The sequence below is a fragment of the Talpa europaea genome (assembly GCF_964194135.1).
Source record: "Talpa europaea genome assembly, chromosome: 5".
In the NCBI taxonomy this organism is placed as follows: domain Eukaryota; kingdom Metazoa; phylum Chordata; class Mammalia; order Eulipotyphla; family Talpidae; genus Talpa; species Talpa europaea.
In genome coordinates this window covers 135,883,614-135,896,494 of record NC_140071.1, presented here as the reverse complement: position 1 = coordinate 135,896,494, position 12,881 = coordinate 135,883,614, and the positions used below count along the sequence as shown (strand labels likewise).

The following is a 12,881-nucleotide window of genomic DNA, read 5'->3' as shown; positions in this document are numbered from 1 at the left end:
TGAAGTGCTTATAGTTCTCAGAAAAACTGAATCCATGAGATACTGTAAAGAAAGTAACAGTAACGTGACAACAAATTAAGGTAAAGCGAAGCAGTAAGTAAACATGAGTAACAGGACAGGGTCGTTGTCAACTACCGGGGAAAGCATGCGAAAGGAAAGGAGTTATAAAAAAAAAAAAAGTGATCCCTCATTGTAAGTTTTGTTTTCTAGCAAACAGAAAAATCTCAAAGCAAATTTTCTATTTAGCTTTAGTTAAGGGCCAGGTGCCATTCTTCAAATACAAATATAGCATTATTGTATCATATTAATTAATCCCTAATGGTAACAATAGGTTGGTGTGAGTCTATCACATTGTCATCGCTACGTTTTGTGCTAAGTTTTTGTAAGAACTACTTAATGACAGATTTGGTCCCTACTAAGTATAAACCCTATTTAAAGTGGGTCCCCCAAACTTTGAACCTATGAACTTGATGCTCTAACCAAGTGTTATCTACCAATATCACCCATTAAGGTTGGCCATTATATATATATATATAAATATATATATATAAAGGATCACCATAAAGAAAAAAAATAGGAACCCATATACAACCCCCCCTCCACAGGATATCACAACTGAAAGACTAAATTTACTAAGAAGGAAGAAAAATTGCATATCCAGTAATCTTCATTCCTTTGCTGCTCCTCCCAGAATTGCGCTGTGATGAAGAATTGAAAATCAAATTTGAAAGTCAGACAAGTGAAGAAAGCATGGGGGGAGGGCACATAATTGCAACTTGTCACAGCCAAGCAGGGAGGGAGTCATATACCGAACAGCCACGGGAAGTGGCATGGACACGAAGAGACAGCGCTGTACCAAGTAGAGTACATTAAGCTCAGATTGGCCTGTAACCTTTATTCTACGTCTGTAGAAAAACAAAATCTATAAACTGCAGTATATAAGGATGGCAGAATTTTACTGTTCCAAGTTCAAAATAATCTAGGAGCACACAAAATTTCAACTTTTACCAGCAAAAGTCAACAACATGTCTATTTTAGAGAAAAATGTGAATATGTTACCCATCCAACTACTTATTATCATCATAAAGTCCACTTGCCTCATGCATGTTATTGGATAGTGCTGCACTTTACATTTTTTAATGGATAAAAAAATTTGCTAGCGCTAGAAAAAATAGTTGTATAACCAAGGTTTTTGGGTAGTTGATCCCTCTTCATGAACCCTCATCAAATCTATATTTCTGAGTAAATATACTCTGCTGGAATTTACATGCCAACAGTAATGAGATGAGACAGATGTAGTAGAAAGATAAATGAGCAGAAAGCAAGTAGCCAGAAAGTGTCAGGTTGCCTAGAATTTTATTTACCTGCACTATATCATCTTTAAGTGTAACAGCTCTACCAACTACTCCCATAATTTCTATAAAAGTTAAGAACAGAGGAAAAGAATATTCTGACACTGATTCTGCTGATTATAGATGGAGCAAGTCATTTGGAAGAAAGTCTGTCTACAAACACTTGGAGAGTGCAAAGCTCTAAGACAGGGATGCGGTTAACAGCAATAGTAAAATAGAGAGTAGGTACCAACAAAAATAGCCCCAAGATTATCTAGTATGAGAGATCTTTTTAAATTAATATAAACTGGGGGCCTCCATGGTGGCACAAGGGTTAAGCACAGCACTATGAAGCAATCCACAGCCTCTGCAGCACCAGTTCGATCCCCAGCTGGCCAGGGAGCAACCCACAAGTGCAGCAGACCTCTCCGGTCTCACCTGCCGCTCCCCTCAGCAGTGTATTTCACTCAGACTGCCTGCTCTGTACCCCACTCTGTCTCTGGTAAATCCTCTCACCTCACCCCGCACCTCTGGCCTGTGTCCCAGAGCTCTTGTGTACATAAATAAATACATCTTTAAAAAAATTTAAAAATAATTAATAAGAACTGATTTATTATATCCAGTTGCTACAAAACCAAAAGATTACTAAGAATGTAGGAATATAATATAGAAAACCAGAATTAGACTAAGTGATATGTTATGGTTCTAAAACTCTATGGCTCTAGAATACCCTAGAATATAGATCATTTCAGCCCTTACTATACTTTCCCCTAACACGCTTTAAGATTTTTTTTAGATAATCAGCATTCCCACCACAAAGAAACTGTTGGCAAAAAAAGGTGAAGCTTAAAAGACATAATAACCTCTGTGAATCAGTAATAATAATAGTTAGTGGAATGCTTTTTAGACAGCAGGCTCACAATAACATGCATACAACACAATCACTTGTCAAAAAAGCCCATTACCTCCAATTTTGCAGATAAGAAACTTTAGTACCGTGAGGTTAAGTAATTTGTTCACACTGGTAAGTGGTAACACTAGGATTCAAACACAGGTGGTTTAGGTCCAGTCTGGAATCTTATTGGATATCCAAATAAAAGACATGAGGGAAGATACATTAAGCCACACATTTGGTTATTATCAACAGATTTCAAATAAATCGTACCATGGTAGTCGAGATCTTCCTGAAGTATGGAATTATGGAATTATGCTGTCCAATATGGACAACTTCTCTTGCCACAGGTGGCTATTACACAGTTGAAGTGTGGCTAGTTCAAATTGAAATGTGCTCTATGTATAAAATACCTAACTTCAAAGACTTAACATTTAAAAAAAAAGTAAACTAACTTCACCAGTAATTTTACATGGATTAATAGCAAAACATTTTGAATATACTGAGTTAAATAAAATGGGCTTTTTTAATGTGGTTACTGGAAATTTTTAAACTACAAGTTTGGATACCATTAAACTTCTACTGGAAAACACAGGAAGGTTGAAAGACACTGATTAGAATGATTCTAATAAAATTGTCACCGTTTTCTTTAATTGTTACAACAAACCAATTACACTGATTATTAGCTATGTCAGAAAAATGGGATTAAAAACAGTCCTGAAACCTAATTGCGCAGATTTTGGTATCTATTTTCCACTAAAAAGAATGGAGGGAGAGCTCCTTAGAGAAAAGGTTGCTGTCAGAATTGGGACAGTTTAGAGAAAATGTTAATGTCGGAGTTGGGACAGTTGTTTATTTCATTTTTTTTTTAAGATTTATTTTTATTTATATAAGAGCCAAGGTACAGGCCAGATGCGCGGGAGGGTGAGAGGACTCACCAGAGACAGAGCAGGGAACAGAACTGGCAGACTGATGAAATACACTGCTGAGGGGAGCAGTGGGCGAAACAGGAGAGGTCTGCTCGCCAGGTGGGTTGCTCTGAGGTCGGTGAGGATGGAACCAGCACTGCAGAGGCTGTGGACAGCTTCACAGCGCTGCGCTCAACCACCAGTGCCACCAGGGAGGCCCCAGCTGGGACAGTTTAAGTTCAAGTGAACCCTCAACATCAAAAAGAAGGAAGTGCTCAAAAAGTCATCAGGTAGGAAGGATTGAGTGGAAGTGTGATTTGTCAAAAAACAAAAGAACCAGCTTGCAGAGGTGCCCCTATTGGTCAAACCTGAGACAATTTAGGAATCAAAATAATAATAATAATAATAATAATAATAAGGATTTATAGCTACTGAAAAAGTCAGAATTCATAAGCTCATGATGATAAAATAATCATACTGAATAAATGTCAGATGAGAAAGATTGCTTTATAAAGTAATGATGAATGTAGAAAATCTTGTACAGAAGTTAAAAAGTGAGTTAAATTTTGTTGAGAATATGTAATTATCCTGTTTCCCAAAGTATTTCCCAAATAACATTAAATACAAAAGGATAAGTAATAACTTTGGGAGAGAAATATGGAGAATTACCACACCAATCAAATTTTTAAAGCTAACGTCACCAATATTGAGAGACACCAAGATGGGGAGTCTCAAGGCAGGATGTACCACTGAGAAAGACAGAACCGTCTCTTCAGAGACAATCTAATCAGGCAAAAACAACAAATTTGAAAAGAGTCAGTCTACAAAATAACTCTCCTATACTTTTCAAAAATGCCAAGATTGAGAAATACAAGAAAAGCTGAGCATTGCATATTAAAAGAGCTGCAAGAGCTATGACAAGCCAACGCTAGGTGCCATCCTGCACTGGCAGGAAAAAGCTTATGGATAAACAGATACAATTTGGATGTGGATTGTGAATTAGATAATATTATTATGTCAATGTTAGGGAAAAAGTGGTATGATGTCTCCAAATAAACCTCAATGGTTAAGGCAAAAATGCTAAAATAAATGCAACAAAATATATCCCAACAGTACAACCGATGAATACGGGTAAGGCTAGAAGAGTTCCTTATACTATTCTTCTAACTTCTTATAAATTCAAAAGCATATCAAAATTAAAGGTTAAAAAGTAGAAATAAAAAATTTGGCCTATCTTCCAAATCAAATATCCTAATGCAAGTCCTGATGATGTTTAAAAATATATCAGTACATTTCTTTTTTCCTCGGCTTTAAGTTTTCTGACTTTTTGATATTAATTATAGCATATATTCCATAAGACCCAAGGCTATATATGTTATCATTCCATATCATACCAAATACTAGGATACTATTTACAATATCCAATAAGCATTTGGACATGTTTTAGATGAGTACATTCAAAAGTGCAACATAGATCATAGAAAAACAGTCAAATTATAAAAAGCACCACATTATAAATGGAGCTATTAACTGGGACATAGAGCTTAAAGAACAACCCTTCTATTAAATTGTTTTTAAAAAATAGGAGTAAATTCCACAGTAGTCACAAATCTAAGATAGAGAAAAGTTAAACATCTTAGCTAACTACAGGTGGTCATGAAACTACAATGAGCTTTTTTCCCCCACATAAAATTAGATTATTATATATGAGTTGTAAAAAAAAAATCAGATTACTTTGGCTAAGAACTGAGATTTAACATTTCACTACTGGTTTAATACTAATTTGTTATACAACTCAGAGACGCTGACTACAACTTCCATATCTCATTTAAAGATAAGATTTTGGATTATTTTCTTCCCCAAAAGCAGAAATGATGGGATTCTTATTAAAATGACCTCAAGCAAAAAGAGCATCGACATATTCACGCACATATGCACATGCAAAGGAAAAAAATACGTCTTTATTTTAACAATATTTACAAAGCAAAGTACTGAATGTAAGCACATTAATAGCAAAATTATTTTAAATGATTACACAAACTTCATTTAACTCCAATTAACACAAGAATCAGTGTTTTGCAGTAGGCTACTGAAAAAAAAAAAGAAATCAACAAGTGTACACCCTCTTGAAAAGTTTCACTGTTAGTGTAAAAAAATAATGACGACCAAAAAAAAAAAAAAAACAAAGTATGAGGTTTTCTGACTCTGGGCAACAATATTCAAATATAGGTAAGAGCCCCAGAAAAAATTTTCCTTTCAAATACAGTACAATGATATAGAACAATAAAACTATAACCGACTGCGTGTGAGACACACAGCAATAACTCAATTTTCAATGCCTTTCAATCCCACTTGAGGATCCACATAGAGATCTCCTAATTTTTTCCATTAAATCCAATTAAATGCGCTTAATTAAAATTTGATTTTTTCCAAAACCACAGATAGCTTTGTGATCGTCATATAGTAGTTAAGAAGAAGATGAAAAAAAGAGGCCCCAAAGCATCCTCCACCACGGAAGGGCCGGGCCAGCGCCCGCCTCGGGCCGGGCAGCCCCACGCGGGACGCGGCGGCCGGAGCCCGCGGGGACCCGCTTCACGGCGCGAGGCGCGGGCAGCGCTGGTTCCTCCCGGGGCGCGAGGGCGCCGGGCGAGGCCGGGCTCGCTTTTAAAACTAGACGCGCGGGGGAGCGTCCGGCGAGGGCTCGCCTGCCGCCGGCTCCCCAACTCCAAGGATCGCCCCCCACGCGCCGCTCGCCCCGACCTCCAGGGCCCTAGGGGGGCCCCTCCCGGCGCCCCGGCCCGGTCAGCCGCACCCGCAGGTCCCCGCGCGGCCGGAGAGCCCGGGGCGGGGCGCGAGGGGGCGCGGACGCCGCGGGGCGCGCGGGGGCGCAGGGACGGCGGGCGGCCGCAGGTAAGAAAGTCTTCTCCAGGCTTCGGGGCGCCCCTCCGGCCCCGACGCCCCGGCGGAGCAAGCGCCGCAGAGTCCGTCCCCCCGCGCTCTCCTCTGCACCCCCTTCCCCAACACCCCCCACGCGCCCCCCGACCAGGCGACCCGGGGCGCCCACGAAGCCAACCTGCGGGGCCACCGCGGCTCCAGGCGCCCCCAGACTCAGAGCGGCGGGGCGGGGAGACGCCAGCAAAGGGGGCCGCGCCGCGCCCCCAAGTTGGCAGCACCCCGAGACCGACCCTCCCGCGAGGGGCGCCGGCGGCGGGGCCGTCACAGGACGCGGAGGACCGAGCCGTCGGGGCGTCCGCGCCCTCCCAGGGGCGGGCGCCGCGGAGGGGGCGCGGGGCCGGGTGCCGTCGCCATGGCAACACCCCCCATCCGTCCGGACTTCCAAAGAGGGAGGAAGAACTTCAAATCCCAACCGTCAGCGCTCGAGCGGCTCCCTCTTAAAGGGGTACACCCCGCCGCGCCGCCGCCGCGCGCCGGGGCACCGGGGGGCGCCCCCGCCCCTCGGGCGCCGCCCCCGCCGGCCCACCCGCGGCCGGGGCCCCGCGGACGCCCGGGGAGCCGCCGGGGCCGCGACCCCGCCGCGCCGGCCCGCCCGGCCCCGCCGCCGGGAAGGGGGTGTGTGAGCGCCCGGGGGGCGCGGACCGGCCCCGGCCCCCGCCGCGCCCCGGCGCGCCCCGGCGCCCCCGCCCCTCAGGGCGGCCGGACGGGGGCCGGGGCCCGCGGAGTTGCGGGGGCAGCCGGGCGGGCGGGGGGCGCCTCGGCGGGGCGCGGCGAGCGGCTGCGAACTCTCAGCCCGGCCGCCCGGCGCGGGGCCGGGCGGGGCCGGGGCCGGGGGCGCCGGCGGGGCCCCCAGACAAAAGGCGAGCGCCGGGGCCGCCGCCCCCCGCCGCCTCCCCGCGGACCGGCCCGGCGGGCGCCTCAACTCGCCCCTCACCGCAAAGTCCGCGGCGGCGGCGGCGGGGCGCGGCGGCCGCCCGCGTCTCTTACCTACACAGTGCATGAGGCGGTGGCGCCAGGAGTCGAGCTCCCGCCGGAATCCCCTCCTCTCCGCCGCGCACCGCGGGCTCCGGCACTGCGCGGCGGCGGCGGCGGCAGCAGCGGCGGCGGCAGCGGCCATTCTCTCTCTTCCCTTGTCCATCTGCGTCCCGCGTCACGCGCCCTCATTTACATACGAGCGGCGCAGGCACGAGGCAGGGGCGCGAGCCCTCGGCGCGAGCCCCGGAGCGCGCGCCCCCCGCAGGGGGGTTGATTGACACGTGTCACTACCTTCCCCCGGCCCGGCCCTCCCCCTCCCGGCGCCCCCTCGGGGAGAGGCGGGGAGGGCGCGGGCGCGGAGGAAGCAACCTGCCGCTTCCGCTGGCCCCGCCCCCATCCCCCCGTTCCCCCCCCGTTTTCCCCCGTTCCCCCCCCCGTTCTCCCCCCGCCCCCTGAGTTTACTCGAGCGAGCAGCCCGCCGCCCGCCGCCCGCGTACGCGCTGAGCGGGAGCGGGAGGCGCGGAGCCCGGCCAGGAACTGACGGGCCGGGGGCGCTGACTCGCAACGCTTCCCTCCTGCCTCAGCGCCGCGACGCCCGCCGCCCGCCGCCCCGAGACTTCACTTCCCAGGCGCCATTGCGCCGAGGTGCCGGAGCGGAGGGTGCGGGCGCGGCGCGGGGCCTGCCGGTCCTTGTAGTCCAGCCGGGCTGGGCGCTCCGGAGTCCTGCTCGCGCGCTGCGCTGGCCGCCGGCCCCGGACTGGGCGCCTCGGGGTTTAGCCCCCCGACGCCCCGCAACCCGGGATGGCGCCCTCCCGGGTCTGCCAAGCTTCCCTAGGCTCCGCGACGGAAGGGGGTGGAAACCGCAAGAGTTGTCAGCCCCGGCAGGGTTCCGGCTGCGCTTCTTGCTTTCAGGGCTGGAAACTTTTCGGGGTCACTGTCACCCCGCTTCTGCAGGGAAGGAGCAAGCTGGTCGTTCGGCTGCGCCCGCAATACATGCCGACATACCCAGAGAGCGCCCCGGGACGTCAGTTTCCAGGGCGAAGAGACTTCGGAAAGCGAGAGTAATGTGCAAGGGTTAGGGGCTCCTCAGCCGGCTGGTTTTCGGGGATCTGGGGGGGGTTGGGGGGCCCTCCAAGAGGGACGCTTTGTGAGCTCCCGGAGGATCGCGACCCGGCGAGGCGCCTGTGGCGGGACCGCGCCCCTGCCCCAGCCGGAGGGCTGCGCGCGGAGAAGCGCCGCTGGGCGCGCGCGATCCCCACCGAATGTCAGCTCCGAGGACACGGTTGCTTTTCTGTCTCAGCACAGGGGGGCAAACCAGAGGATTTGCCGAAAAGTAGTGTGTTTTACTGGAAATTCCTGAACAACCTGTGGGAAATCAGCTTTAATTCTCTTTGGAAACGCCTATGAATTCCGAGTTCAGAACCACGCTCCCTGGGCTGGGTCTTGTCTTCATCCACCTTTCTTTTTCTTTTTTCCAAAGTATTTCTTGACTCATCATTACTTCTCAGTATGAAGATGTAGTTTTTCACAGATTTTTTTTTTTTAAGTGAAGTTTGAGGTCACATAATCATTTATAAAATGGTCCCAATGGAGAATAAGTGCAATCAGTGCGAGAGGATGCTTAATGTGCAGTTTCCAACACTGATTCCACTCATGCTGTGGTTGCCAAGACGATTCACCATTGTGGCTTTCCTGAACATTTTTATAATAATCTACATGGGTTAGAATAATAGAGCCCATGGTCAGTAACAAAAGACTCAAAATATTGTTGTTGTCGTTGTTGTTTTTAAAGGGTATTTCCTGGGCCTCCCTGGTGGCTAAAGTATTGGGACACAACCTATGAAACTGTCTGCAGCCTCTGCAGCACGAGTTTGATTCCCGGCCAGCCAGGGAGCAACCCACATGGCGCAGCAGACCTCTCCTGACTCGCCTGCTGCTCCCCTCAGCAGTGTACTTCAATCAATCTGCCTGTCCTGTTCCCCACTCTGTCTCTGGTGCATCCTCTCACCCCCTGCATCTCTGGCCTGCACCCCAGCTCTTGTATGCATAGATAAATGAATCTTTGAAAAATCAATAAATAAAGGGCATTTCCTGCTTATCTCTATGTACTCTCTGATGGAGGGGTAAGGGCAGGGCAGGTTGACTCCAGTAGTTGTCACCAAGCAACAACATGGCCTAGGAAGGCTCCAATCTTTGGGGCTTTACCCACTTGCTTGAAAGGCAGAAGAAAGATGGATGGCAAATTGGTTCTTCCTGAAGGTGATACAAGTCACTTTCATTCACCTTTCAATAACAAAGCAAATCTTATGGGCATGCCAGATGCCAATTCAGGGTCAGAGCCAGAATGACCACAGTCAACAATCCTATTTAGATAGGGAGAGAATGGGAGTCACACATGAATAGGTTCAGCAACCCTTTTGCCACAGATGTCTTGGATTGTCAGCTTTCTCCAGCCTCTTAGCAGCTTCTTGCCACCACCCACTGAGCTTTTAAGTTACAGCTACATATTTTAGGTTTTCTGTCATAACAGTACTTCCTTCTAGGTACCAATTTATGTATTACTCAGAATGGGTTAGGTTACTCTCCAGTAACAGAAACCTAACATCTCAGTGGTTTAATACAAAGACTTAGTTCTTACTTAAACTAGATGTTCTGCAAAAGTCCGTGTTGGGGGGAGACCTGTTTCATGTCCATTCAGGAACCCAGTGTTAGGGAGTGTGATTATCTAGAAGCTCCCTGTCACCACGACAAGAGAAAGAAGATGATGAATCACAGCCCAGCTCATAAAGGCTTCTGGCACAAGTGACATATTTCACGGGATCAAGCAAATCATATATGGCCTCATCTATCTTCAAAAGAGTGATGTATCAGATGGCTTTGACATCGATAACAAGCCACCTGTTAGGGTAAGGTAAAAAAGTATCAGGCTTTTCTGCCCTCCCACCATTAGGATAGATGACAGAATCCTGTGGTCCCGAGTGCACGCCTGATGGCGGGCACCTGGAGTAGGGTGTGGGCATATGTAGATGGGATTCACCTGGGCTAAGACTGGGCTTATAAGGGTGACGTCATGGGGATGCCAGCAGAGAACAGAAGGAGAACCACGAGAAGAGCAGGGAAGAGACCACCAGAGAACGCCAGAGAGCCCAGATAGAGTGAAGGTTGGCTGGGGGCTGGGAGGCCTGCCAGCCTCCCGGCACCCCCAGCACCCCTGCCTGCTGTGTACTCAGTAAAATCCCAATAAAAGCCTGAAAAGCCACTGAGGACTCCAGAACTCTCTTCTCCTTTACCCTCTCTGCTTGGGTCATAGACACCCTACCCTGTGCTCATTCCCGCCACTACACCACCCAGACTTAATCATTTAAAATATCAACTATTTTATATGGAATGGCAATTTGGGCTAGGATCAGCTGAAAAGTTCTGCTGGCCTGGACCAGTCTCACTCAGGTGTGTGCAGTGAGCTACCTCTCAGTGAGGCCACTGTTCCTGAGGGTCAACTGGGACAACAGAGCAACTGGACCAGAAGCCCCTCATCAAGACGCTAGCCCTGGCTTGTACACATAATAGCTATCATGGGCTTCAAGGTCAGTAAGAGAAAGTCCCAATGCACAGCATTTGAAAAATTTGGCTCAAATCACATATTCTCCAGATCCAATGGCTAAAGCAAGTGGAATGCCAAGACCAGAGTCCATATGGGAAAGTATAGTCTACATCTTAACAGGAGGAGCTACAAGGGACATTGCAAAAGGGTAATGTTGTAGTCTACTGCATTTGGGAAAGTGCGATGCTATCCTAATCCCCTCCCCCCAAAAGGGGAAATAGAAGTATTAATGAGCAGAACTAATGAATGTCATATCTCTAGAATGTCGGGGGGGGGAGATCAAGGCCAATTATAGTGAAATACACAAGTGGAGCTAACTTTGGAACTCAACTTAGAAGAGTCAAGAATCACAGGATATATTACAATAATCCAATAACTTGACTTTAATGTAAAACTCAATGAACACAGATAGGAGTCTAGCTTATACATCCATGTATTCTCAGGATCTAGTGCTGTTCTGGGCATTTAGTTGGTGCATAACATTAATGATAACATTTAGGATATTGTAGGGTAAGGAAAAATGTCAGGCTTTTCTGCCCTTCCGCCATCAGGATAGATGATGGATCCTTGAGGTCCTGAATGCATGCCTGATGGCGGCCACCTGGAATAGGGTGTGGGCGTAGGTAGATGGGATTCACCTGGGCTGAGACTGGGCTTTTAAGGGCGGCGTCACGGGGACCCCAGCAGCAGCAGAAGTCGAAGGAGAAGCTGAAGCAGAAGCCGAAAGAGAAGCCGAGAAGCAATAGAACAAACGCCGGAGAGCCCAGATAGAGTGAAGACTTGCTAGGGGCTGGGAGGCCTGCCAGCCTCCCAGCCCCCCAGCCAGCACCCCTGCCTGCCGTATGCCTGGTGAACCCCAATAAAAGACCTGCAAAAAACCACTGAGGACTCTGACTCCTCCTTTACCCGGTCTGCATGGGATCAGAAAACCTGCTCAGTGTCCTGTCCTGCCCCTACAGATATCTATAAAGGCAAGGAGAGAGGGTCCTATCCAAGACTGGCTCCTACACTGAAAATTTAGTTACAAATGATTTTTGATGTGACAACAGATATATAACATGAACATGTTGACTTTTTTTTGAAAGATGTTTTTGTTCTGCTGTTTCCTATACATATGATATCCTTTATCTGATGCTGTGTACCAAACCAATCCATAACATAGTGCCTTAAGAGTACAACCACTTGTTATTGCTGGATAGTCTGCATGTCAGATGGGCAATTCTGCTGATCTGGGCAAGGCTCTGCTGATATTGGCTGGGATTGTTAATACTGGAAACCTTGCGATCTAGAGTGGCCTACCTCTGGTCTGGAGTTTGGCTCCCTGTTTACTGGGGTGATGGGAGTGACTGAGCCATGTGTCCCATCATCCAGGGGCAAGCTGGAGCTTATTCACATAATGGCAGCATTCCAAGCACAGTAAGAGGGGATCACTAATGTGCAAATGCTTTTCAAATCTTTGCTTGTATTATGTTTATTTGCCTGCTACTCTCCCAATGGCCAAAGTAAATCATATAGCTAAGCCCAAAGTCTAAATGGGGGGGCATTAACAAATGTTATGGATACAGGGCCTCCCTGGTGGCGCAGCGGTTGAGTGCTGGGTTGCGAAGCTGCCCACAGCCTCTGTAGCGCCAGTTCGATCCCCGGCTGCTCCCCGGCCACCAGAGGAGGGTCCCGCATGGCGCGCAGACCTCTCCTGCCGCCCGCTGCTCCCCTCAGCAGTGTACTTCTGTCCTTCTGCCTGCTCTGCTCCCCGCTCTGGCTCTGGTGAATTCTCTTACCCTCCCATGCTTCTGACTGTGCCCAGTGCTTGTATGAATAAATAAATAAATCTTAAAAAAAATAAATCCTGAAACTCCACTTTAAAAAAAAAAATGTTATGGATACAGAAAGGTATGAACAAATTGGGGTCATTACCACAATCAGACCATGAGAAATAACCATCCAAGATCACGACTTTACCAATTTGGAAAACCAATTCCCAATAAGAGATACATTTTAGGAAAATATGCTGTACAATAAAAAATAAATTAGAACAGTTTGAAGTACTCGTGTTTCCATAGTAAATGTATACACATATTATGTAGATATATATACATGAAAAATTATATAATATATGAAAAATTGCAGAGGGATATGACTAGAAGTCATTTTTTTTGAGAAAATAGCCCAAAATGAATGTTATTCCTTCACTTTGTGACTAAAATGCCCAATCTAATATG

At 47.8% G+C, this 12,881-nt stretch overlaps 1 protein-coding gene across 4 annotated transcripts in view; it reads right to left on the bottom strand.

Moving 5' to 3' along the window:
• LCORL (ligand dependent nuclear receptor corepressor like) overlaps positions 1 to 7,304 on the bottom strand; it is a gene marked incomplete at its 3' end in the record, with an annotated part of 127,254 nt that extends 119,950 nt beyond the window's left edge. For all 4 annotated transcript variants that reach the window (XM_084234115.1, XM_084234116.1, XM_084234114.1 and 1 more), the window contains exon 1: positions 7,074 to 7,304. In XM_084234115.1, coding sequence (XP_084090241.1) covers positions 7,074 to 7,224 — 151 coding nt within the window. In that variant the 5' untranslated portion in view covers positions 7,225 to 7,304. The remainder of the gene's footprint in view (positions 1 to 7,073) is intronic.
• Between the last annotated feature and the right edge of the window lie 5,577 nt (positions 7,305 to 12,881).